This window comes from Perna viridis, chromosome 15, assembly GCF_037379345.1.
Source record: "Perna viridis isolate PV_CMFRI_1.1 ecotype Kerala chromosome 15, ASM3737934v1, whole genome shotgun sequence".
NCBI classification, from domain to species: domain Eukaryota; kingdom Metazoa; phylum Mollusca; class Bivalvia; order Mytilida; family Mytilidae; genus Perna; species Perna viridis.
In genome coordinates this window covers 21,664,777-21,690,169 of record NC_142459.1, presented here as the reverse complement: position 1 = coordinate 21,690,169, position 25,393 = coordinate 21,664,777, and the positions used below count along the sequence as shown (strand labels likewise).

The window sequence follows — 25,393 nt, the reverse complement described above, 5'->3', positions numbered from 1 at the left end:
TTATACATGTACGTATAGTGTTATTTCTACTGAATTCCAATAAAAATCTTAACCAAATATTTATTTTTAATTTTTTTTTTAATTTTTAGAATCAGTCGGAACTAATCGGCTTTTGTTGTTACAGGTCGAAAAACCCAATATTTACTAAGCGGAAAAATCTGTCCGGTATGCTGTACACGTGTTTCAAGAGTAAGCTTTCATTAGCTGCATTATGAACCAAATACGAAGAAGACCCAAATACAAAAAAAAATTAATAAAATAAAATAAGTAATTGTATACGAGTACTCAAAATCGAAACTGTCAAAATAGGAAGCCACTATGTGGGTATGAAAATTAAACAGAACTATACATTTCGTTTCCTTAAAAAATCGATATAATAAGTTTTTAATAATTGGTAACTTTATTTTCGCACGATTTTAAAATATGGACGGAGCGCAGAATATAAGACCAGAACTATGAATGACTAAAGCATGTTCTGACGAAAGAGATGAAATTTGTCAACACGGTAGTAGACGATTGCGCAAGTGCGGTGGCGCAATTTTGTCCGTTAATACATATATACGTCGATGTATTTATTTATCCAATAATAATTTGGTAATTATTAACTGTGCTGAAATTTATTAAGCTTTCCCTGAGGAATGTCCCTCACCGAATATGAACGTGGCGGTGCACCGTAAACACAGATTTAAGATGCTGTACACAACAGGTTAATACAAAAAGGGTTTAAAGTAAAGATGATACATGTGTAAATTCACATCACTTTTCATGGCTATTTTTGGTACTTGTAATTCACAGCAAGCAACGTGAAACCTGCAAAATGCTTTACAGTATGTAACCCAAATACAATGTCTACAGCTGAAGGTAGTTTAAGGGCACACAGTAAACTCCGAGCATCTTAGGCATAGTTTAAAATCTTCTTTTCAAGTTCATGATCGGACGTTCGAAGGTTGTGTAAAAGTTTATCCGTCTTTTTTTTGGGGGGATGGTTTTCTGCAGGCTTTGCATAATTGTGAATCACACTTGGATTTAGTTCTTTGATAATGGTAGGACCCCTTTGTGACTCCTCCTTGACTGATCGTCGGATGCAACATTTACTGGAATTTACTTACGTACAAAGGGGTGAAGGCTAGCGAAGTAGGACATATTATCTACTCACATTTCCGGATCATCTAATGTCCCTCCGTTGATTTGTTATGTTTGTTTTATTATTATTATTATTATTTTTATTTTTTAATTTTTTTATTTAATTTTTTTTAGGGGGGGTCATATTGTTATTTTGCTTACTTTTTTGTATGATTTATTTTTCTTTTTTTCCCTTCAGTTTTTATGTGTAATTGTTTGTTAAATCAATACTTGAAATTGTGTATGTAGATCATTTCTGTTCGGAGTTTTCACATTTTGACCATGTACCTGATGTTAATGTACTTTTCTATGTAATTACTGATGTCTGCTTCCGGTTTTTGCTTTGTTTTTTGTTTTTTTATTTTTTGTTGTTTTTTTTTCTCGATATAATAAATTATAGAGATATGACATTTCATAACAAAGTAAAGATTAAACTATATGGAGATATTTTGGGACGTCCTTTCTAGTCTTCTACAATATAAGTCACGTTTGATTTTCTTCTTTATAGACCTCTATGCACCTACGAATCTATCAAAAAGACATTTCATTACCGATTTCATCAAACATTCGGCTTTATATTACATTTCGTAGGGTTAAATATTTAATATATGGAAGCATCAGCCTGTAAAATTTTCTTCAAAGCTACATATATAATCTGAACATGTTGAAGAAAATATTAAAAATATGTAAAAGGCGGTCCTCACAGTAATTTTATTTTTGCGCCAAATTTTATCTGTATGCAATATAATCTAAAAATGCTACAATACACTGTGTATATCTGGAAGAACGACCGACTTTTGGAAACAGCGTTTATTTATTTTGTTACAACATGCACTATGGTTAGCTTTTTTGTAGGGAGAATTGAAAAACGAAATGGACAATTGTAAAGCTGAGCAATTCAAAAGTCCTACATGCAATGAAAAAATCAATTAACAACTCCTTATAAGATTTTCTCCTCGCAGTTCAATAGTTTTATATTCAATGCCCATTTATTCGGCATGATTGTTGCTATGCATGGTCGTCTTCACCTCGCGTGTCGTAGACGAGCGGCTCATACGTTTCCTTTTCATTTCCAATTTTACAGCTACACTCCCCTACGACTTCTACACCAGTACATGTAATATTTTTTATACTACTTCTCCCTTTGGATCTTACACGAATTTTAGTAATCATTTTGTGTCGCGGAGACGCTTTCTCTTGTTTATTCTGTACATGTCTCGCGCTGTCCTTTACATTTCCCATGTTGGACTGTGTTTGAAATGTTGTGCCGCAATGTTGTGACATGTCATCATCTTCCTTCAGTGGAAATGACTGCTCATTTTTAGTGAAGACCTCCTTTTTTGACCCTTCTATTCGCTGTACTCGTAATAACCACGCTTTCCTTTCGTTAAATTTTCGTTTTTCAGTTTCCAGAAAACGCTTGTGTGATGCCTCAAAATCTTCCTCACGCCTGCGCTCTAGTGTTTGCATTCTCTTTACAAATAAATCATGCTCTCGATGTTTCCTTTCATCAAGGTTACTAACACGTTCTTTCAATTTTTCCACATTCTTCTGTTTCCGTTTTTCGATTTCATCTATTCGCTGTTTGAGAGCCTCGTTCTCAATGCGATGGTTGCGTTCTTTCCTCTTTTGAATTCTATTAAAGGCGTTGTTATTCATATGTCGTTTCTTGTCAATATCAGCCAACCTTTTCATCAGAACCTGCTGTTCCGCTTTTTTCTGTTTCTCAATATTTCTTATATGTGTGTCCATTTCATCCTTATAAGCTTGCATCAATACCCGCTCATGATTTTCGCGAGTCTTTCTCCGTTCTAATATTTTCTGCCAATGCATTTCTTCCATTCGAATGTGTGACGTAATTGGATCTAGTTTCTGTACCGTTGCCATTTTCCGGACGGGTTTTATAGTGTTGTCCTTCACTGTGTCGCCGCCTTGATTTGTTTTGTTTTTTTCTGTGTTTGTTTCGGTCCAATTATCAAAATTTTCTGGTTTGATATTGTTTTCCTGTATGCTTCTTTGAGTTGTCTCAATGTGGTATTTATTTTCTATTACCATTTTCGTCGGGTTTACTACTTTTCTCACCATAATCCGCCAGGTCGGAGTTGAATTTGAATTCCTTGCTTTTCCTTGTATATCTAAAAGTAATACAAGTAGTACTTTAGTCTGCTTCACTGTGACTTTCTTTTCAATTCACCAGTTTATCTGTTTGGACTCCCATTTCTAATTCGTCCGTACTTTCCTGAAGTACTAAGTTTAAAAGGTATGCACTATTTTCAATTGGATATCACTATCCTGTGGTATTGTTGTTTTGTTTTTTTGTCATATAATTCTGTGGTTGGATTATGGCATTTACCTAGAATTTAATTTTAATAAAATAGAAATATTTATGCTTCTAGTACAAAGAGAGTCCTAAGTTATACAGACAACGAAGTTTTCTGTGAGCTTTGTTGTAATTTAAACAAGAACTATATTGTTAACAATTTGATAAAGCACAACCATAAATTATCTACAGGAATTACAAAATGTATGGACAGTACAGTACAATTGTAGTCAAGTAAATGTAACTAAATATTCCATTTTCTATAATCAGTGAAATCATTCAAACTTCTCTGAAATAAATGGATTCTAAAGAATTTTTCGAAAGCGTAAACTCCTCAAACGGAAGAATACTTGGAGTAGGATAATATAAGCTTGAATTTAAAAATCATCGTCTTAGAAGTTCAGTGGCAAATGACATGAACCTGTTTACAGATGTCGGGTCTACCTATATACATTTACTTCCATTTTTCTTCTGTACAAAAATCACTCAAGGAAGAGATTTTATAGTAGTCTACTATAGAATTCATTGTCTTAATAAATACAGTTTCTAGAAAAAGCAGAAGATGCTAGCCCTAACATTGCTCTTAAACAACTGCTATATAGTTTTCAGTTAAATCAAACCGAGTTGATTACTACAATATGTATGCGTTAATTTCCCTGTATATTTCATCTGGTTCCCGTAATTGTACATGCATACTATTTGTCCATCTTCCTCCGTTTGCCTCTTTTTGCATCGTTGTCCATTTTACATATAATCATTGTTGTCCTGAATTTTACATGTAATCATGGCTGCCCTGAATTTTACATATAATAATCGTATTAAGTTTTTTTCATTGTTCCTTCAAACAATTTTAGAAATTTGCCCTGTTGTGCTTTTTTGACACTTTTATCTGAATTTCTCATCTAAATCTATGCAGTATTTTAACTTAATTTATTTATGTTTTCAATATACCGATACGTTATTATTTAGTCATACCTGAATTACTGGCCGACATGTTTCATAGTGAAATGATTATTCTGAACACAACCATGTCGTTTTTTTTATTACATGGAGGGATATTTTAAAAATCTAATTAAAAATATATGGTAGACAAAATTACTCCTAATAGTATAATTGTGTTGGTAGTTACACTGACAAAGAAAGAGACTCCAGCGCTGTATAATAATTTTGAAACCTTTACGTACATGTACATACAGGAGAACCAATTAAATAGTGGTTAACATGGGTGCAATTACATTTTATTCCACTCTCAAACAATCCTAATTGTAATGAAAATTTGTATTTTTATTTGATAAAGAAGATATGAGCAATGAAGCTGCCAAAACCTGCAGCAATATTTTATCAAGAAGAAATAGTCCTTTTTATCACCAATTTTAGTCATGTTAATAATTTTACTTGTTAATTTTTAAGAAAAAAACTCTATTTTATAATTATAATGTACATAGTTTGTATATAGAAAACACTTACGTCTTTCAACAGTTTCTAATAAATATTTTTGAATTGGTGCATACAATACTAATGTTTTATTTGTTCTATGTAGATTTTAAATATGTATGTTTGTATATAATAAAATAATAAATATGAATATGTATTTTTAGAATTGACAGTAGTTGGTTCGAAAATTGACTTACAATGTATCCACCACTCATATTTAAACCATTTAGAAATGTTACACGTCTGGCCTTTGATTTATTCTGGAGAAAATATGCGAACACAAACAAAAATATGTCACATGATTTTCACATGAATTCCCCACGATTTTCACCTGAATTGAGCAAAAAAACTGTATGACAGAATTCACGTAAAACTCGAACGAATCGAGCCTTTACGTGAATTTCACAAGAATATTTCACATGCAATTCGTGATTATAAGTAAATTTCACGTGAAAATCATGTTGATTTCATGTGAAATTCACGTGAATTTCGTGTGAAGCTCGATATGAACTTCACGTGAAAAATATCTGCCTGTGTAATGCTTATTTCCCTGGTTGTAAATGATCGTTTGTAAGGCTATATTTTCGAATATACACATTTAAACTTGTACATTTTAATCAATAGGAAAAAAACGATGATTGTTTATACGACGTAGTGTTTTTAGGTCTAAGTCGAAAAGAAAAACTAATAGACTGAATCGGAAAGACCACAAAAAAAAAGAAGACTGAAAATCAAACTACACCAGTCAGCAGACTGAAATACAAGTACATGTACATGTATTGAACAGAAATCTTCCATCACCCATCCACCCCCCCCAAAAAAAAAAAAAAAAAAAAAACCATTAAAAACAAAACAAAACAAAAACAACAAAATTGTAACCACAGATTCCAAAACTACATGTATACCGCTATATTCAAAACGATATATGGGGCAATTCCTGGTTAAAGGACACCAATTTATCACAATTGTCTCCCTTCGTTACCAACGGTGGAAGAAGTTATAGAAACCACTCGACCCCGTCAATTACGTTTAGGTTTTACATACTTTGTGTAAAAAACTTAGCAATAATTAAAATTTTCAATTGCCAAATCTAAGTTTAATGGATTATTTCTGAACTTAACTTATAATACATATAGAATTCCACATGCTAATTTTAGTAGGCCTTAGGGGAAATCATTTCTACTAGCAAAATCAATTTTTAATTTGCATTTAGCAAGTGTACATCCAATCCTAGCAGTAATACTGAATCTAACAAGAAGGGCACACACTATGATGATACTATTAGATATACATGTACAATGAAGCTCTGTCACTAGGAACACACTCTAAAGGGATAGATATAGCTTCAATTCGAGTGTACTCCAAACTACTCGGGCATTTTAAACCCGACATTGAGTACACTCGCACTAAAAGAGGACAGATGTATATCCATGTACATTTAGATTCTCTAGGGGTAAATGTATTTCCGACATACATGTAGTAGTACAGTCTGATTCTCTAAGGGTAGATCTTTCCCCGACATAAGAGTAGTCAGACTTTATGGGGGTAGATGTTGCCTCGACATAGGAGTATACACTCAGACTCTATAGGGGTTACCGTAGATGTAGCCCCGACATAATACGATGAGATTCTCTTGGGGTAGACGAAGCACTGTGCGAAATATCATGCAAAAGCAATATACCAAATATTATAACATTTTATCCAATAGGAGCTGAGAAATCTGTTTCGAACAATTTCATTACGCGTTGCCTTGAAAATTACAAGTTACAATACGGTAAACAGGAAGTAGATGAACGACGATGAACTTGAAAAGGAAAAATGAGGTTCAAGTCGTCATGCAACAGAAATACATCAACTATTTACACATTCACTCCATTAGAAGCTGAGAAATCTGTTACAGAAAGTGTAACGGACTGACAAACAAGGTGATAGCAATATACAGGCCCGGTATAATATCCAATATTTTTTTTATAAAACCTTGTAAAATCAATTATAACAAATAAAAGAAACTGAAACCCGGTGTTCAATAATTCATTAATTTCTTAAGTACACGTTCCGTCCGTAACTATGACATCATCAATAGAGATATCACCATGGAAACTAATTCCTTTGTATCCTCTGATGGCAATTTGGTAGCTTGAGGTAGACGTCACATTTACATCTAGTCTTTGCCACGCACTTCCTTGAGCACCAGAGATTGTTTTTAGTCTATGGAACGAACCGAGACTCTGAAAGTAAAGTGAAAGGTATCATTATTTTCAAGTTCCGCCAGTATAGTGAAAAATTATTGCATTTACGGTTCTGGCGGAGTCATTTTGATTACAGGACCGTGACGATAGTTTTAGGGGGAATCTTCCTAGTGGTCACTTTCTAGCCCTACGCAACAGGCCAAAAAATCTTAAGTTCCTATGGTATATTTCTAGTTACATTTTTTTGTATAATATGCAGTCCAGGTATATATCTTGAGACGGTTTTCGCATAGGGTCCGGACAGAGGTTTCCTCTTCCCTAATAAAATGGAGTTTTTTTCGTTTTTCCTGACTGGCGAAATCGTCCATGATTATGCAGGATATTATTAGTGTATGTTATGTGTAATGTGTTAATAAAACCCGGGTTCCGTATGCTTTCTGGGCTATCGACGATATCATATATTGAAAATTATTCATTGCATTATATAATTAGATATTATGAGCGTATAGATAATACGCCGTGGATACAGCGAAGACCAAATACATGTATCTCCCAAGGAATAAAGAAGAAATCAAACGCGGAAACAACAAATAGCACACGTTTTCTTATTACTTTTTCAAGTCTAACGAAGATTTAGATCGATGGGAATATCCAGGTGCACGGGCCCCTTTTTCTTAAAACATTTGGTTTTATAGAAAAAAAACTTGAACCCACTGGGGCAGGCTATTCCTTAAGCCAGGCAGTCCTTTTCTTTTCGGAATTTCTGGATCCGCCAGTTTTATTGGGATGAACAAACGAACGAAAACGAGCCACATAAAATAAAAAGAATATATGCCCAACATTTTACATAAAAAATGCACGTGATATTTGTTTGCTTTCGTCTTACCTTTATTCCTACTTCGAGTTTCTTTATATCTGACCCATACATGTTGTACCATAATGTTAAACACTTGTCCTGGTTCCGAGGCATTGTAGGGGAAACCAGCTCGGCGAAATCGTTTGAGTTATGTGTTGACGTTTCTATGTAAAGGTAGTATCCATCTTGTGCTGTATCAAATTGAAAACATCTTATATGAGACTAAGAAGCTATAATTAATAATAACAAAGACTGAATTTCGCTAGGAGACAAAATTTAACACATTTTTTTCTGATTTTAGAGTGTTAAAGTAGGAAGGATTTAATATATTTTACGGTGACGTTTCTACAGCACATGCCCAAACGTGTGAATGCGCACACTAGTGGAAAAAAGATTGCATGCTTGCGCCAAATTTACCTGAGAAATTGTTCTACGGTTGCACAAAGTCAATATTCAGAAAATGTTCTACGGTTGCACACTATTTGGGCAGATCCTGATTTTAACACCAAACGCACTATAAATGTCTGCGAAAATATTCCCAAACAATTGAGCACTATGCTTTATCATAGCCATCCAATTATTTTTGACTTTATGGACAAATTTTAATGTATACAGACGAACAACTATTTGAAAATTCGGACATCTCAGAGTGAGTTACCATCTGAAAAACGAGAAAAGGAATAAGTAATGAAAATGCGTGAAATCTAAGAACAATTTAACGACAAGGTATTACTTCTATTTTTTGAAAATCTTAATATTTTACACTGTGCGCAAACGTAATATATAATCCAAAACATGAGTATACGCAAATGTATTCAATTTTTTTTTTTGCGCAAGCATATGTGCGTAACCGTAAATCCTGAAATTGTGCGCAAACGTGTTTGCCTCGCCCATACACCGTATCTTTTATAGGTAATCATATTATGAAAAAATGTACATTTTCTAAATGTAGACAAATTCCATTAAAAAATCTCAATACCACATGTAGAAAGCAATTAACACTATTCCTAACGGAATTATGTGGTTCGGTACCTTCAACACAGGAGCTTACTCTCAACATCAAATATGTTTATCTCGACTAATGTGTTAACACAAAAAGGGTGAATGGGTCTTTGGTAGAAACCTCAAGTAATAGTAACTGCCAATAACCTACTTGGGCTGCCAGGTTGAAATTTTATATCATATGCTTTCTAAACATGTTTATCAATGAATCTGTGATGACTTAACCTGAAACCTGTTTTTGTTTTTGTTAGCTTACATTTCAGATGTAGGGACCAAAACGTTTATAGTTCCCCCCTCCCTGTAGTCGTGTAGCTACTGACCCATCAAAATTAGTACTTACCCATTTTTTTTATTTTGATGTCAAGGTACATGTTTTTTCAGCCATTCCATTTTTCAAAAAAAATTTGTCAAATAAAAAATCAAAGACTACCTACACAAATGGTCAAACTGCCATAGAAAAATCATTAGCCTGATTAGGGTGGGAGAGGGGAACAAATATTTTTAAACGTGACCAAGGCAATGGTTGGGGTCTGTAACTATTAGCCTGGTTGTGTATCAAAGTACTGCAACATCTGATTAGTTGAATGGGTCTTTATTAAAACAAAAACTCGGCTAATAGTTAAATACTGGACACGCCGGGTTGTTTGTGTGTCATTCGACAAGGTGTTATTTTAGTCGTTGACAGAGTGGTGTATTTTAATTACAGATATTGAACAAAAAGGGGTAATTCAACACTTTCTTCGAGGCTTTTAGTCTCTTTACTAAGATTTGTACCTTTTTTTTAAACTTATGTGCTATTTTCCGAGATAACGGACTGAATTTCATATAGCCGGTCATACTTTTATTTTTTTTCACACTGGCCGCATGAAAAGAACACGAAAATATTTTAATCTTGGATTGGGAAAATCATATCTGTTCATTCATAAAGTTTGAAGTTGTTCTTTTTATGCGGCCACATTGAATTTTTACCTTATCAATGCTGAAATCGCGGACATGAACCCGTTTTTCCGGTGGATAGGCGATCGTTCAAAGAGCAATAACTCGAGTAATCCGCGTTTACAACATGCAAGTAATCGTACACAGTAAGATCAGACATTCGTCTCCTTGGATATAACGGTTTGCCATCACGAATTACAGCTTTTTGTTTTAATAAAAATTGGACGTATGGAGGTCCTTAATGACCCTTCTCCTTTGGGAGGGGTGCCACGCATTATTCCTTTGTTGTATCAAATAAAATCGAACATAAAATTATTACTACCTAATGCTCTGATATCACTTAAAATAAACGATTCCAAAAGATAAACAGATTTCATCATAAATATTCTAAATAAATCAAAAGAAAGATTTGTACATTAAAACATATTTGATGGTGGGACCAACGGCTACGGGTGGCTTGGATTCCGTGTTCAGTACCAAATCCCAAATCTTACATGTGTGATCCCAAAAAGGACCTGTAGACACGGATGTCGTGCTTCCCGTGTTTAGTACCAAATCCCAAATCTTATTTGTGTGATCCCAAGATAGACCTGTAGACACGGATGTCGAGCTTCCCGTGTTTAGTACCCAATCCAAAATCTTACTTGTATGATCCCAAGAAGGACCTGTACTGACGGATGTCGTGCTCCCTGTATTCAGTATCCAATCAAAATTATCTCCACTGGTGGTCTGTCTCCAAAGACATAACGATCTGTTGTTGAAGTCGCAGTCATATTTGGTTATTCCTGAAAATGAATTATTAAAACACTTTCATAACTATATTATATTTTATAATATAAATTTTATTGCGATTCTAGGACAAGATTTTTTAAAATTTTTAAACGTTTTTCACTTATTACAGAATCAGATGCTCTGAAAAAAATGTTTTCCCAATCTACCTACCCAAAGCCAGGAGCTATAGGGTCGCGAGGGGAATGAAACATTGTTTAAGGGTGGTCAATATTATTTCTCTATTGGCATGGGTACCGAGCTAAAGTGTATACGCCGAGAATCAGTTATTATGCAGTTAATATCAAATAATTTACTTGAGGCGCATTTAAATCCTATGAAATATCGAAAATTCCTGAATATGTCATTCTTAGTAAAACGGAGAAAACAATATGAATGTATATCGTTGTACGTACATGTTCAAGGTCTCATCGGTGTCATCAATTTATCACAAAAAAATATTTTCGGATTCTCTCTGGCCTATTCACATATTAAGTACAACATGTACAATGTTCAGTTATATCAATTATATCGACCAAAAAATGAATTCTGAGTAAGTTATCTGACTAATGTAAAACCTTACCATCGACCTTAAGCAGAAAAGATGAGATACGCCTTCCATTAGAATAACAAGAGTAATTTCCCTTGTCCATCGGGAGTACATCCGGAATCGTCACATGTTTTTTGTCTGAAGACACATGCAATCGTTTGACCAATAGTTTGTTGTCTTTCATCCACGTGATGTACCCAGAACCGCCCGTACAGTTGATCATAAAATCACGTGTCTTGACTGGCACCTTATCAGCCGATTTGTCTTCTGCAAAGGAAACAGCAGGGCAAAATATTATAGGAAAAGGGAACATGTAGCAAAACTGTAGCCATTTTTTGCAGAAATGTATTCTAGTTGGTAATAGTTCTGTGTTCCATAGAATAATTCAGCGTAACTGTTCAGTATTACAAAGATAATCTTTACAGATTCCTCAAGTTTCCTGAATTACTTTATATTATCAAAAACGGGGAGGGTGAAGTTGATATTCAAGGGTTTTCAAATCGGAGTCAAAGATAACTTCCCCTCATAAGTACAAGTATCTTATTTGAATAATTTTGTGCCTGTATCTCACACGTTTGACGACTACAATTGTACATAATGTATGTTTTATCATTGTTATTTTGTCCCTGTTTTAAAAACATGCACAGTTCTAACCAATTTCATGTACATATATATATATATATATATATATATATATATATATATATATATATATATATCTATATATATATATATATATATATATATATATATATCTATATATATCTATACAACGTCTCAGAATGTGACGACTCTATTCTCTACAATGCTCCATCGGATCAAATTGATACAGGGAGGATAACGTAAACTTATAGAAGGGTCTGAAAAATTCCCAACGATGTTAGAACTGTCAAATTTGCGAAGCAAATTTTTGTCGTTCCCTCCGCGTGACTCGAACTCGTACCGCTGTGACATCTATGGCAACACCACCTGCACTAAGTCCAGCGCCCTAGACCATTAATTTGATCCTCTATCCTACATAATAACATCTAAAATGAACTGTCCCGTACTACCATACATCGTGTACTAAGTTGCAGCCCTAGATTAATCCTACGAGGAGGAATGACCCGGCCAGCGAAAGCTATATTTTCATATAGCCTAGCTTGCCGAGTGGTCGAGGGCGCTGGACTTAGTGCAGGCGGTATTGCCATAGATGTCACAGCGGTACATCTAAGTGTTATTATGTAGGATACATAAACTCAATCATGATTGCGGGACAGCACGTAGTATCTCTCAGAGTTTATTGTGTAAAATATAAATCGTAGAATTTTTACCATGTCTTTGTAAACAATCACTATAACATTTAAACTTTAACTCAATGTTTGATTAATTCTGTACTTACTTATTTTACACAGACAATCCTGCTTTGTGCTTTTTGCGTCAGGCCCTCTGGGTCCAGGCTCTCCTTTCATTCCTTCGCCTCCAACTTCTCCTAGTAATGGAGATTTAATTATTGTGCTGCGAAGGCAGCTTGATACGACCGAAGAGGTCAAACCGGGAGCAGTTAAGTATGGATATACGGGAATACCGTTCAAGTTAAATACAGCTCTGAAATTTGGTTGTGATTAAATATTTGGCTCAGGATAAGAATCAATGTGACCTCTTTGCAGTCCCTTATTCTAACATGATTCGCGTCACAACCCCCACAATCAATCTTAGCATTCCCTTTGTAGTATACATGTACATTGTAGTACCCTGATGTATAATTGTAAAGAGACTCATTCCATTGTAGCCAAGTTATTGTCCAGATGTCATGTAAATGCTTGTTTTCAGATCCTCAGTCATTAATTGTCAGGTCTTAGCCCATAAAGTCAGTATGACATTTTGTGCTACAGATTATATTAAAATAGTACAATTAATATCCATTTGTTTTTACTAGCGTTCTATACATGTTTAGATCTGAAGTACTCAACCCAAATCAATACCAAACTTCGCTATGAGCTTTTGGAACCTTGTCGTAAAATTGAATAAAGATCAACCATATCGCATTAAGACATGCTAGTACATGTATCTACGGACGACGACGACGAAACACGACATGGACGACTGTGCATTTTTTTGCGGTCGTATAACTAGGGAATAAAACCCATGAAAATTGGTCCAGATTAAAATGAATAGAATAAACTAACTATACTTAATCCGCATTTTTCTGTGTAAAATTACTACAGCCATTGTTTAACCATACACATTAAAGGACGAATCTGCGACAGTTTTACGAACCTACAAGAGCATCAAATTGCCACTCAAGGGAAAAATCCTTCGTGTTGGGTTACACAAAATCGGAGATTGTGGTCTTCCTAATCTATCACATACTAGTACTCTTTCCAAGAAAGAAATTTGTCTCGGACCATAATCTTCTTAGCACTTAGTTACACGCACTTTAAATATAAAGCCTCGTTACAAATATGCCCCATCAATATAAAGCCACAAAACAATTTTGAATTTGACCCATCTAGTGGGAGCCGACGTATTTTGCGACGAAAATTTTCTCTTTTATTCCATAAAATGAAAAAAGCCGACAGGAAATTGATATCGGACAGCACCTAAAATCGCTTGCGATATAAAGCCAGACAACAAATTAGAAATCAATCCACCCATTAGGAGCCGAGATAATTGCGACAGAATTCGGACAGACGAGATGGTACCACCCAATCTTTGAGTAAGGCCACTAAGGGTTAAATATGTTCTATTCTCTTACATATTATCACTTTTAAAAAATCATTTTCAGTTGGTTCTTTGGTAATTTGCTCTTTTAAATGACGCCATTCCATAATTTTTCCAAAAATAAACAAACATTGAACAAAGTATATTTTTATGATTTTCATGTCTTTTTTTTCTAATATTGTACATTTGTACATGTATTTGTACGATTTAGACTGCGCCACGTCCTTTAAATAATGATAAAATATCTACGATTGATACCTTTTAAGCCTCTGAGACCCGGTTCTCCTTTCGGACCCTTACTTCCGGAGTCGCCAATCTCTCCTTTAAGACCTTGATTTCCCGGTTCTCCTTTCAGTCCTGCATTCCCTCTGATTCCCTTTTCTCCTTTAACTCCCATGTCACCCTTAGAACCTCGATCACCAGAAGGACCCTGTGGTCCGGTAGCTCCAGCAGTCCCAAGAGGACCTTGTGGACCTGAATTTCCTTTCTGTCCCCGTTTTCCTTGTAGTCCTGGCAAACCAGTATTGCCTGCCTGTCCAGGCAATCCGGGCTCGCCCTGAAGTCCGGAAAGTCCTGAATGCGTTGGAATAAAATAGATACATAAACAGATATAACACAGACTATATAATAACTACACAAGGTACTGTATAATTTCCGCTTTTTTCGATGCTCAACTTGCGCAAAAACATTACCTTAACATTTTCTTTCAGAGTTGTAGGACATTAACTCACAATGATGCGACAATAAAGAATCGCTAAAATTATAATTGGTTCGACATAATTCGCGAAATATCCTTATTACTCAAGTATAAAGTAGTCATCTTACAAAGAATTTAAGATGAAAATAATTTAGTCCTTTTGTTCGGAGCCAAGCAAAACTCAAGTTTGACCCGCTAAGTCAATACTAAATTAAATCCATAAAAAAGGTCTGAAACCAATTTTAATTTGAGTTTCAGGAAATGTGTGTACCCCTCAAAAGAGAATTGACTATATTCAATACATTTAGAAAGTAAGGGGATGAAAGTTCGGGTATCTGAACTAATTATGTATTGAAACTATTTGGTCTTCATAACGACCGAAGTAGAAAGGTGGAGGTTTTACCTTTATCTCCCTTCACACCAGGCTGGCCTTTTAATCCTAAAACAAAGAATTATATTTAGGAGACCATAACCACAACATTTGTTGTAACGTGCATTTTCATTGGATCGCATCGTAAATTTAACGACTTTTTACGCATGCTTAAACTTTATTTTTTAATAGTTTGCATTGTTAATTTTCAATTATTTTTTATAGTTGCATAAGGATTGGTGATAACGATATTGTGTTTAGAGTTGACGTTTGCAAAACCTGTAGGTACGTTTTCGCTTACGTATCGTTTTGTCAGCCCAAATTCAAATCGACGATTGTTGCCCCCTCCCCCCCCCCCCAATCTTCATATTCATTACAGTTAACTCTTTATTTACATTTGAGAATATTATTTACTACCTTTGACTGTCGTCATTAAACAGTAAACAAGTGTCCACGGTTGCTAACTTTTAGTTGTAAAAAATAAGAAATAGCGGGAAAACGCAATGAAATTTCAAGTGTAATGGGACAAGAAGATCGGTCATCTTGCTTCTTCATTGTACATCGGAAATTGTCAAGTAGCTACAATAAATTGTGAAAAGTTTTAACGCAAATCGAATACAGACATCGGTATCGTCTACTTTCGCGGTTTTAGAAGCTATTCCAGCCTTGGTGTCTGTAGCAACGAAATCACGTGGACAGCTTGCACTATTAACACATAGCATCTTAATCAAAGCATGATACTTACCACGAACACATACTTACCACGAACACATACTTACCACGAACACATACTTACCACGAACACATACTTACCACGAACACATACTTACCACGAACACATACTTACCACGAACACATACTTACCACGAACACATACTTACCACGAACACATACTTACCACGAACACATACTTACCACGAACACATACTTACCACGAACACATACTTACCACGAACACATACTTACCACGAACACATACTTACCACGAACACAAATTGAGCTGTTGGACGAGCAATGTTGCTCAAGAATAGTTTCCTGTAAGGATATAACTACGAAAAATCAGGGAACAAGGTTCAACTACACTGAAACCTGTCTAAACCGAACCCTGAATTAACCGAAACCCTGCCTACACCAGACAAGTTTTGAAGTCCCGTAACGATCAACGAGTTCATGATGACGACCATAAAACTTCTGTAGTGATGACCTCAATCTTGTAGCAACATAACCCTGTTCCAGAAGCCTATTTGTTAGAGTTCTAGCGCGATAAAAAAGTCTGCATAGTTTCGGCAAGCTCCGGCATAACGTATGAGTTGTGATATGAACACTCCATACGTAGGTGCTGAACGGTTGTTGCCACAGATGAGAGGAAAGTTGACAATTCATGTTTTACACATGTACAGTACATATTTTATGCTCTAAAGGAATATTTAGTAGGTGTCCCTATTCTTTATAAAGGAATATTTAGATGGCGACCCTATTCTTTATAGAGGAATAATTAGTTGGCGACCCTATTCTTTACAAAGGAATATTCAGATGGCGTCCCTATTCTTTACAAAGGATTATTTAGTTGGCTACTCTATTCTTTACAAAGGACTATTTAGTTGGCGACCCCATTCTTTACAAATGACAATTCAGTTGGCGTCCCTATTCTTTATAGAGAAATATTCAGTTGGCGACCCTATTCTTTACAAAGGACAATTTAGTTGGCGACCCTATTCTTTACAAAGGACTGTTTAGTTGACGTCCCTATTCTTTATAGAGAAATATTCAGTTGGCGACCCTATTTTTTATAGAGGAATATTCAGTTGTCGACCCTATTCTTTATAATGGTTGCTGTAGCTTATTTTTTTTGTACTCTTAACTTAGCAAAGTTAGAAAGGATGAGTTTTCAAATATTTACCAATAACAATTTCACAAATTCAAACTATGTTTTTAACTTCCTTTATGTTCTAAGCTTGTGTTTAGCTTTACCCGTATCTCTAAATAAACCAGCACTCTAAAATCTAATAATATTATCTTTCAGCTTGTCATAAACAGATTTTAAAGCTTATTTCTATAGAATGTATTTTGGTTCTGCCAAACACGTCCATTACCCATCTTTGCAAATAACATTCAAATTGTGTTGGAGAAGCAGAGATTACATATAAGTGTATAGTTAAGGAGGTAGATGTGGGATAAGGGACAAAACTCTTCAAATCAGTGATATGTTTGTATCATATACAATTTCACGAAAGCCTTTTAAGCTTCCCTTTGAAACAGAATGAAATCAGTCCAGGTTACTTTGATGCTTACATGAGATTGGTATAAAATTGTGAATACAAACGTTCCAATGATTTGCAAGAGTTGTGTCCCTTACTCTAGGTCTACTACCTTAAATTTATATGATTAATAAACAAGGCTAATTTCATGAGAGTTAACTCCATGTAGACGATGCCATAGTCCTACTGTTGATTTTAGGGCATCAATAGATAATTTACATCAGATCTACTGACATCTGAAAGGTGTATAATGAAATCTACATGTACACTTGAACAGGGGACAAGAATAAAGCTTTTCTTCTATATACGTTTTGCCTGTAACAAAAGTACATTTTACCATACATACACTGTATCTCAGAACAGTACATGCGTGTGGCTTTGACGCATGTGTCAAATAATTAAATAGAGTATTAATCTTATAAAAAAAAGTTCTATCTTTTAAAAAAGATAACCGACGCAGTAAAGTTTTGTTCTTTTAACTTCTAAGTTTCCACATTTCTTTCGAGAAAATAACACACGACAGGTAATTTCAAATTTTCTATACAGTTTTTGTCGATTGCCACTATGTTATCAGTATTTGGCCAATCGGAAAACAGAATTACGATCAGGTGACTTGCGTTTCCATAGAAGATCGTTCTTAAGATCAAAGTGTAAAAAGCGAAACTATAACGAGAAAAATGGATCCTCTTAGGCTGTACATTGCTTTACTATAGTTGCGATGCGGTGGTTATCCAACTTCCCAGGTTTTGCCTTGATTTTGTCATTTGTTATACAAAATGTACAGACTTTGCTTCCAGACTATCTTATTTGACCCACTGCCGGTTTTGGAGATATATGCGAAATTCTACTCTCTGTCCCCTATGGTCTATTTTAAGTAACTGTGGCCATGTTTTTCAACAGTTCAATAACCATGTCATTATCCTACAATCTAACCTCCTTTGTGATAGTCAGGGTTTGATGTCATAGAACAGTTCTAAACTGTCAGAAACTGTCCATGCCAATGACACACCTTGTCAGGCTTTGTCATGGTTTAGGACAAACTCTGAAATAATCTGTCATTGGTCGTGACACTCTCTGTCATGAATTATTCTAGGTAGAACTATTCTGTTTGACGTCATTCTGAAGAGTTTCTACCAAGAACAGTTCCTGACAGTTTCTAACAGTTTATGATACTACTTCATTTAAAACTGTTTTGGTTCATTTTCATGTTATATTGAAATGATTATTTTTATTCTGACTTGTTTTTTTCTAAACCACGTAATGCAGAAATGATTTAATGCTCTTATCTTCTACTTTGAACAGTATTCATTTTTTATTTTAGTTCCTGTTACAAACGATGTCACGCAGAAAAATGTCAGGAACTGTTCAGTGGTATGACAGTTTAGAACAGCTTATCGTTTTTCTTTGTCAGGACCCAGGACCTATTGACACATTCAATCAACTGACCAAAAAATGTTAAACGCATATCTTTAAAGAGTTTGCCACTCTTATTAAAAGCAATAACTTCAAATTTCTCTATATTGAATCAATGCCACACGTCATATGCAACTATGAATTTGCTCTCCCTTGGATGGTCACAATTTCGCGAGTATTTAAGTAACTGTCTTTGTAAGAATCATGCAAAAATCTGAAAAATGTGATACACCCCAAAAAAGGTTACATATTTTTATTTTTGTAATTAATTTGTTTTATGGGTCTATACTATGAAATGTGTAATTATTCATTCACATCTGCCTTCTCTGAGGAGGTAATCAACATTGAAAATCCAACAGATTATATTGTATTTGGATGTCATTTACAGAGTTATCTCCCTTAATTTTGAAATCTACAGAGCATTCTATATACTTTTTATCTCATAAGAACACGGGTTATATGAAAAACTGAAAAACTTGCTAAATTGTTTTCTGTTTACTATAGCAATTCAAACAAAATATCAAAAATAAAAATATTTAGGCTTTTTCACCATGAATCACATTTTGCATGATTCTTAGCTGGAGCGCTACTTAAGTACGCGTAAAGTTGAAAGTAGTCATGTGCATAATGCTTTATATACATACATGTAGGTACTAAATCACTGGTAGTGAAATCATGGATAAGTACACCATAAACTATAGCTGTGAAAAAAATATATGGCGAAAATAGACTGGCAAAATCTATACATGTTATCTGGTGGATAAATCTATACTCGATATTGTTTATCCAGTTAAGTTGGACACGTTGGGCCCAAATAAAATACATCGTACCTGCAGGGTCATTAACTGCTGGAACATGGCTTCAAGAGACGAAGTTTGTCGTGATTTTCGCTCATTTGTATCAGTTCCGTCATCAGCTTCAATCAACAATGTAAGTAATTCTTCTGACTGAAATAATACATAAATTCATGAATTAATCCCGTACTTATTTTCAACATGAATGCGGAAAAAACATACGTAATACTAGTATAAAATAGGAGATGTGTTATGATTGTCAATAAGTCGGTCATCCACCAAAAGTCTAGGAATGAACAATTAAACTTTTACAGGTCACCACGTGGTCTTCAAAATCCATACCATAAAGCAAGCTGTAAAAGGTCCCTAAATAAATGAAATAAAACTACATGTATTCATAAAAGACGAAAATCTATCTAACCTATAGTAAAGAATATCAATGAACATAAAAAAACAACGACAACCAGTGGAATACAGGTTCCTGGCTTTGGACAGACAAATAAAGTATTTGACGAGGTTTAACATTGTTTGTGTATCCTGGGACAGTGGTGGGAAAATACAACAAAAACGAACTATAAAAATCTGTTAAAATCGGATAATTAAACATCTAACTCTTGAGATCGATACAAAATACAAACACTTTAACAAAAAAGATAAAAGACAACAAGCTCTACCTACCCCGAAAGATGACTCACCTTTTATATAAGCTAGTTCAAAATCAAAAAGCAATATACAGTAAGAAATCGTAAAAATTTAAATAAAAATTTAAAATATCCACGGGTTTTTCCTGAAATCTTCAAGTCTAAGATGTCTGATTTGGTCGAAATTTGAGTTAAAAAGAAAGATTGGAGAATAATCTCAATTTGTGAGATTAAGAGACAAGAGTTTTCCCTTTAAATGAGTGAATCCGATAGTATTTCTAATTTGTCGGAGATAACTTCTTTGAATTTTAATGCAGTTTACATTACAACAAAATTTCAAACTGAGACTTTTAAAAGAACATAACCGTTTATTGAAACGAACTGAACTTAAATGATAAATAACTTAAATAATAATTTGTGGTTAAAGAGACACAATCCTGGTGTATTTCATTGGACCAACATTATATGTTTATGCTGAGTACGTTACATGTATGTCAACATGGTACATGTAATCCATGTTCGTGGAGAAATTGACGTCATTGTTTCACTTCAATACTGAGTTCAGCATTTTATATTTAATTATATCACATCAGGCGAGTATGTAAGGACTGACGTGACGGGCGTACGCTCCCAAAAATAAATGTTTCTTTTTGCATGAAATCCCATTTTTGTTCAAATTCTACCTCTAGCTTCGCTCCCTAGCCTTTAATCGTGGGTCGGTCCCAACAAACCTATTAAATAATCGGATATATATAAAGTAAACGTGATATACATGCATGAACAAATACCCCTCCCCCACCAAAAAAAAAAGATAAAATGATAAAAAATAAAATAAATAAACAAAAACAATAGCAGAGCCTTTTATTTCATCCAAGTCCTTCGCTCTATCACGGTGCACTCTAAGCCTAACTTGGGATGGTGCTATAATTATTGAAATACACGAACATTACATGCACCACACATAACTAAACCTTTTAGAGTAAAGATGCTGAAGGGTGAAGAATTATTGATATATTAATATTGGTTGCAATGTGCATACACTGTTGAATTTCCCGCCATTTGTATTTCCTACATTTAATTGGTCAATTCCTTTCTCTATCAAACAAATTCTTATTGATAATTTTCTTGGTGTTTTGATTTGCATTTCACCAATTAACGTTCTGCATATTAGACAGGGCAGGGGCAGATCTGGAAGTTTTCAAAGGGGTCCAGAGGGGTTCTAGAAAAAAGAGGGTCTTTTTAGCTACATTTATTATCTTATAATGGTAAAACAATTACATACTATTAAGATAAATAGGGTCCAACCTTTTGAGCCCCTGTAAATTACATCAAAATGCCCTTGTCTAACTGTTAAGATGTACTTTGACATGCACTTAACCGTAAACGGATACTTACCATCTCCTTTTTATCATAATTCCCCTCCCCAAAACATTGTCTCTCCAGAGTGTCCAACAGCTGTGACTCATACTGAAAATCCTTCTTTAATGTGTATGTTTTATAATACTGCCATGATGATAAAGTTAGAATTACTGTCGTATAAACTATCGTTAACCAGACAACACACGACTGGGACGAAGATTTAATCTCCATGATACATGTACTTGTATTGTCTTATCTTGTCTATGTACAATGTATATTGCAGGTTGTGTAGGAATTGTAACATCTCCGATGCCTGTGTTCTCGAATGATCAGTGAATGAAAGTATACTAGTATTAAGTTTGCCAGAAGCCTCACACAACGAAGAGACGCATTAAGTACCAATTCATAACATTCAGACACTGACAATAGTGGAGGCGATTATCTTGTACAAAAAAGACACCGAACAAACGATTTCTTGGACGGTATATCTTATAATTTAACTATATCCTTTCTCCATGAAGATCTTTCTTTTTTTTTAGAAATACACCCGCACATCAAGAACAATGACTCTTGCAAGTGCAAATTTCATACGCAAATTCATACAATATTAACATCAGCGCACCAACTGAATGCCGAACAAAGACTGGTTATACGGTCTGTAACCGTTTTAAAGTTTCCCTATAACTCACATACCTGCAAGGTGGTTAGTGGCACCTAATCTTAGGCAAATTCTCTATTATTGTAAAGCATATAACAGTTCATTATTTACATGTGCTTGTGTTTTTAAAACTCAACCGTCTTGTAACAAAGACTTAAAAAAAAAACATTGCTACAAAATTTTGCCATAACACGAAAAAGAACGAAAAAGAAAAAAAAATTATAAAAAAAATAAAAATAAAAATGAAATAAAATAAAAAGTACTAGTTTACTACAGGTTTAGGAGGGAGATGGGGAGTGAAAATACTTTGGCTACAAACTGACCATTACAAGTAAACAATGGCTACAATTCATGAATAATTAATTAGTACACTGCTGCCACCTAACGGCTAACAGCAAGTCAACTAAGAATCATTACTCTGTCTTACTGGAAAATAGTCGTGCCAAAAAGGCATTTATAACTCTATAAATGCTATCTTTTCTCACCTTCCATCCTTGAACAACTTCTGCTTTGTTTGATTTTATAAAAAGACACAATGTATGAACTGAAAAATGCCATTTATTATAAAATGACGAAAACTAAGTATCAAATGGACATCAGCAAAACAAAACTGTATACAACTATTTACAATAAGTCTAGACTAACCTGAATTGTAAAATACTGAAAGTACATAACTAGCCCTGAGCTGAAAATCAAAGGTGATGGGCAGAAATCCGCCAAAGTATTGCTCCTTATGAAAATGAGTAATACCCCCATCCAGATTTTTTTTGCTATTCAAATAGGTTTTCAAACCGTTTGGCGGATAAAAGGGGCTTCCTGTTATGAAATGGATTTTCTTTTAAATGAAATATATTTTTTTTTTGTTAAAAAGTTGAAAAAAATGTCAGTCTGTTACACCTAGAAAGCTATGTAATACATATAGAAAGCATGTCGTTCCAGAAAAAATCAAGCGCATTTGTTATTTACTATTGTACTATCAATGCAAGTGCATATATTGACTGTATATTTTTAGTACATTTTTCTTTAGGAAATCATTGGACATCAGATTAATGATCCCGGTTTGTTCTTCCTTGGATTCGCCACTAAATGAGCGGTACTAATGAGTTTTGGAGTACAAATCAAAAATAAATATTAATGTAAAAAGAAAAAAAATCATATACAACAAAACTGTCCCAATGCAATCACAATCGAAAATTATAGGTGAATAAAGCATTCGTATATCGATCATACGTGCTTCAACTTACATGTAAAAAGTAAAATATTTTGTAGTCGTAAAGGTCTGCAAGTCTCGTCCTAGTTTCATTTTCCATGTAGAACATATTGATATCCGATGACCGATCTGTATTTTATTGATTGATTCCAGGATCTTGAAACCCTTTGTTACAATGCAAAATCTTCTATTTAATGCTTTTTCCTAATACTTTTATCATGTAAAAAATAAAAAGTTGTCATTTTTTTCATCGGCACACAAAAAAATGTTTTGCATTTAATACTGAACTCAAAGCTTTGTAAATAACAAATCTCTATGCATTTGAATACATTTGAATGGTAGACTAGGACCCACTCACGTGAAACCACGGAATCACATGACGAGACTTACATACCCTGCGAAAATAATATAATGCTTTTTACTACAAGTAAACAGTGGCTACAATTCATGAATAATTAATTAGTACACCGCTGCCACCTAACGGCTAACAGTAAGTCAACTAAGAACCATTACTCTGTCTTACTGGAAAATGGTCGTGCCAAAAAAGGCATTTATAATTCTATAAATGCTAAATTATACACTATATTCACCGTAGTTGACACATGTAATACAATGACAAATACGAATGTGCTCGGTTATTTTTTTTAACTATATAAATATCGCTTCTTAATGTTTTTCTTCTGAGATTGAGGTCATTTTGAGAATATACCACCACTCTCATTATATTTCAGACCATGAAAAATATAATTGTGATTTAGATAAAAACCGCTCACGCTCAGTTGGGGGATATTATTTTACCCCTGTCTGTGCGTCCGTCCGTCCCGCTCATGGTATATACTTATTCTACTTAACTCCTCCTACAGTATTTAGCGTACAGAGTTGATACTTTTCAGAACTATTATATACAGACTGAAGATGTGCATATTATCAGGTTTTGGTTTCTATCAATATTTGACATTTTTATAGTTTGTTGAACATTTTTGTCACCATTTTGACAGATAACTCCTCCTTCAGTATTTAGGTTAGGAAGTAATAACTTCGCAAGATGCTTATATATGAATTGAAGTTATGCAAATTATCAGGGTTTTAACTTCTATCAATATTTTACATTTTCATGGATAGTAGACTTAAGTCATTGTGTCACCATTTTGAGGAAATGGGGTACATGTCTATTCCGGATATTTCCTTCTACAGTTTTTAAGATAGGTAGTAAATAATTTTGAATAATCATGAAAGTTACATATATATACAATTTGTGGAAGATCCTACACACTAGAGTGGGTCAATATTAGATTTAGTGTTTGTTCCTGTAGACCAATGCTATCAAATCAGGACATTTTCAACTTCTTTCTCTGATCATAAATTTTCGCCATTCTAAAGAACTAGAACTCGTAAGTGTAAATTGACTTTTATATATATCAGAAAGTACATGCGGGGGCATCAAATGAGTCTCTTAGACACAACAATCTTCTCATACATGTTTAAATGAATTTTGACAACCAAACATTATGCAGTAGATGTGAGTATGGGGCCATCCTTATGTCTAGTTTATGTTAGTTAGTTTGTTTTGTTTTGTTTTGTTTTTGTTTTGTTTTTTGTTTTGCACGGGATCTTTTTGTCCAAAAAGTGCATATGCATGCCGATGACACATAAAACATTAATAAATGAATTCAATTATTACATGATCCCTAATTCTAAATGGTTCAGGCCATAACCTACAAAATAAATCATTTGTTGGCCTTTAAAAGTTCAGAACCTTGTGGTAAATTTTAAAAAGATGCATACACTATTTTGGTGTCTTAAATAGTTAGATGCTTTAAGCTACTAAACCCTACAAGGATTAAAACTGTCCAACCTAAATCAGTCCAAACCCTTCTCTTTGTGGTATTGAACCCGGTAGTACATATCACCAGATATTCAAATATTTTTACAAAAGCTAAAGAAATGCATGTTTTCTAGCCCTATCAAGCCCCCAATTCCTAGACGGTTACTGCCACCCCTCCCTCAAAACATATCCCCATGCAACTAACCCGACACGGTAGATGACGACAGCGCCAAACCATAATAAGACATCATTTAAGTGTCGGCGGTCGAAAAAAAAAAGCACACATAC

The 25,393-nt window shown here is 34.3% G+C and overlaps 2 protein-coding genes across 2 annotated transcripts; both read right to left on the bottom strand.

Moving 5' to 3' along the window:
• Positions 1–1,826: 1,826 nt before the first annotated feature.
• On the bottom strand, positions 1,827–4,470 carry LOC148597457 (uncharacterized). The gene is made up of 2 exons (XM_088564277.1): positions 4,418–4,470; positions 1,827–3,475 (listed from the first exon to the last, which is right to left on the bottom strand). Exon 2 carries the CDS (start codon positions 3,205–3,207, stop codon positions 2,131–2,133), a length of 1,077 nt encoding a protein of 358 aa, XP_088420403.1. The 5' UTR covers positions 3,208–3,475; positions 4,418–4,470; the 3' UTR covers positions 1,827–2,130.
• Positions 4,471–6,891: 2,421 nt separating this feature from the next.
• On the bottom strand, positions 6,892–21,687 carry LOC148597456 (uncharacterized). Its single transcript, XM_088563113.1, has 10 exons — positions 21,449–21,687; positions 19,449–19,565; positions 15,931–15,982; positions 14,981–15,016; positions 14,139–14,453; positions 12,559–12,648; positions 11,211–11,444; positions 10,504–10,644; positions 7,952–8,112; positions 6,892–7,104 (listed from the first exon to the last, which is right to left on the bottom strand). The coding sequence occupies exons 1-10, from the start codon at positions 21,641–21,643 to the stop codon at positions 6,919–6,921; spliced, it is 1,527 nt and encodes a 508-aa protein (XP_088419239.1). The 5' UTR covers positions 21,644–21,687; the 3' UTR covers positions 6,892–6,918.
• Between the last annotated feature and the right edge of the window lie 3,706 nt (positions 21,688–25,393).

Excerpts from the sequence above, each read along its gene's own strand:
- LOC148597457 (XM_088564277.1), bottom strand. The coding sequence starts at position 3,207 with ATGGTGAGAAAAGTAGTAAACCCGACGAAAATGGTAATAGAAAATAAA.
- LOC148597456 (XM_088563113.1), bottom strand. The coding sequence starts at position 21,643 with ATGGAGATTAAATCTTCGTCCCAGTCGTGTGTTGTCTGGTTAACGATA. Across the intron at positions 19,566-21,448 it reads ATTATGATAAAAAGGAGATG|TCAGAAGAATTACTTACATT; the intron begins GTAAGTATCCGT and ends GTATTATTTCAG. Across the intron at positions 11,445-12,558 it reads GGATTGTCTGTGTAAAATAA|AAGACAAATCGGCTGATAAG; the intron begins GTAAGTACAGAA and ends TTTCCTTTGCAG.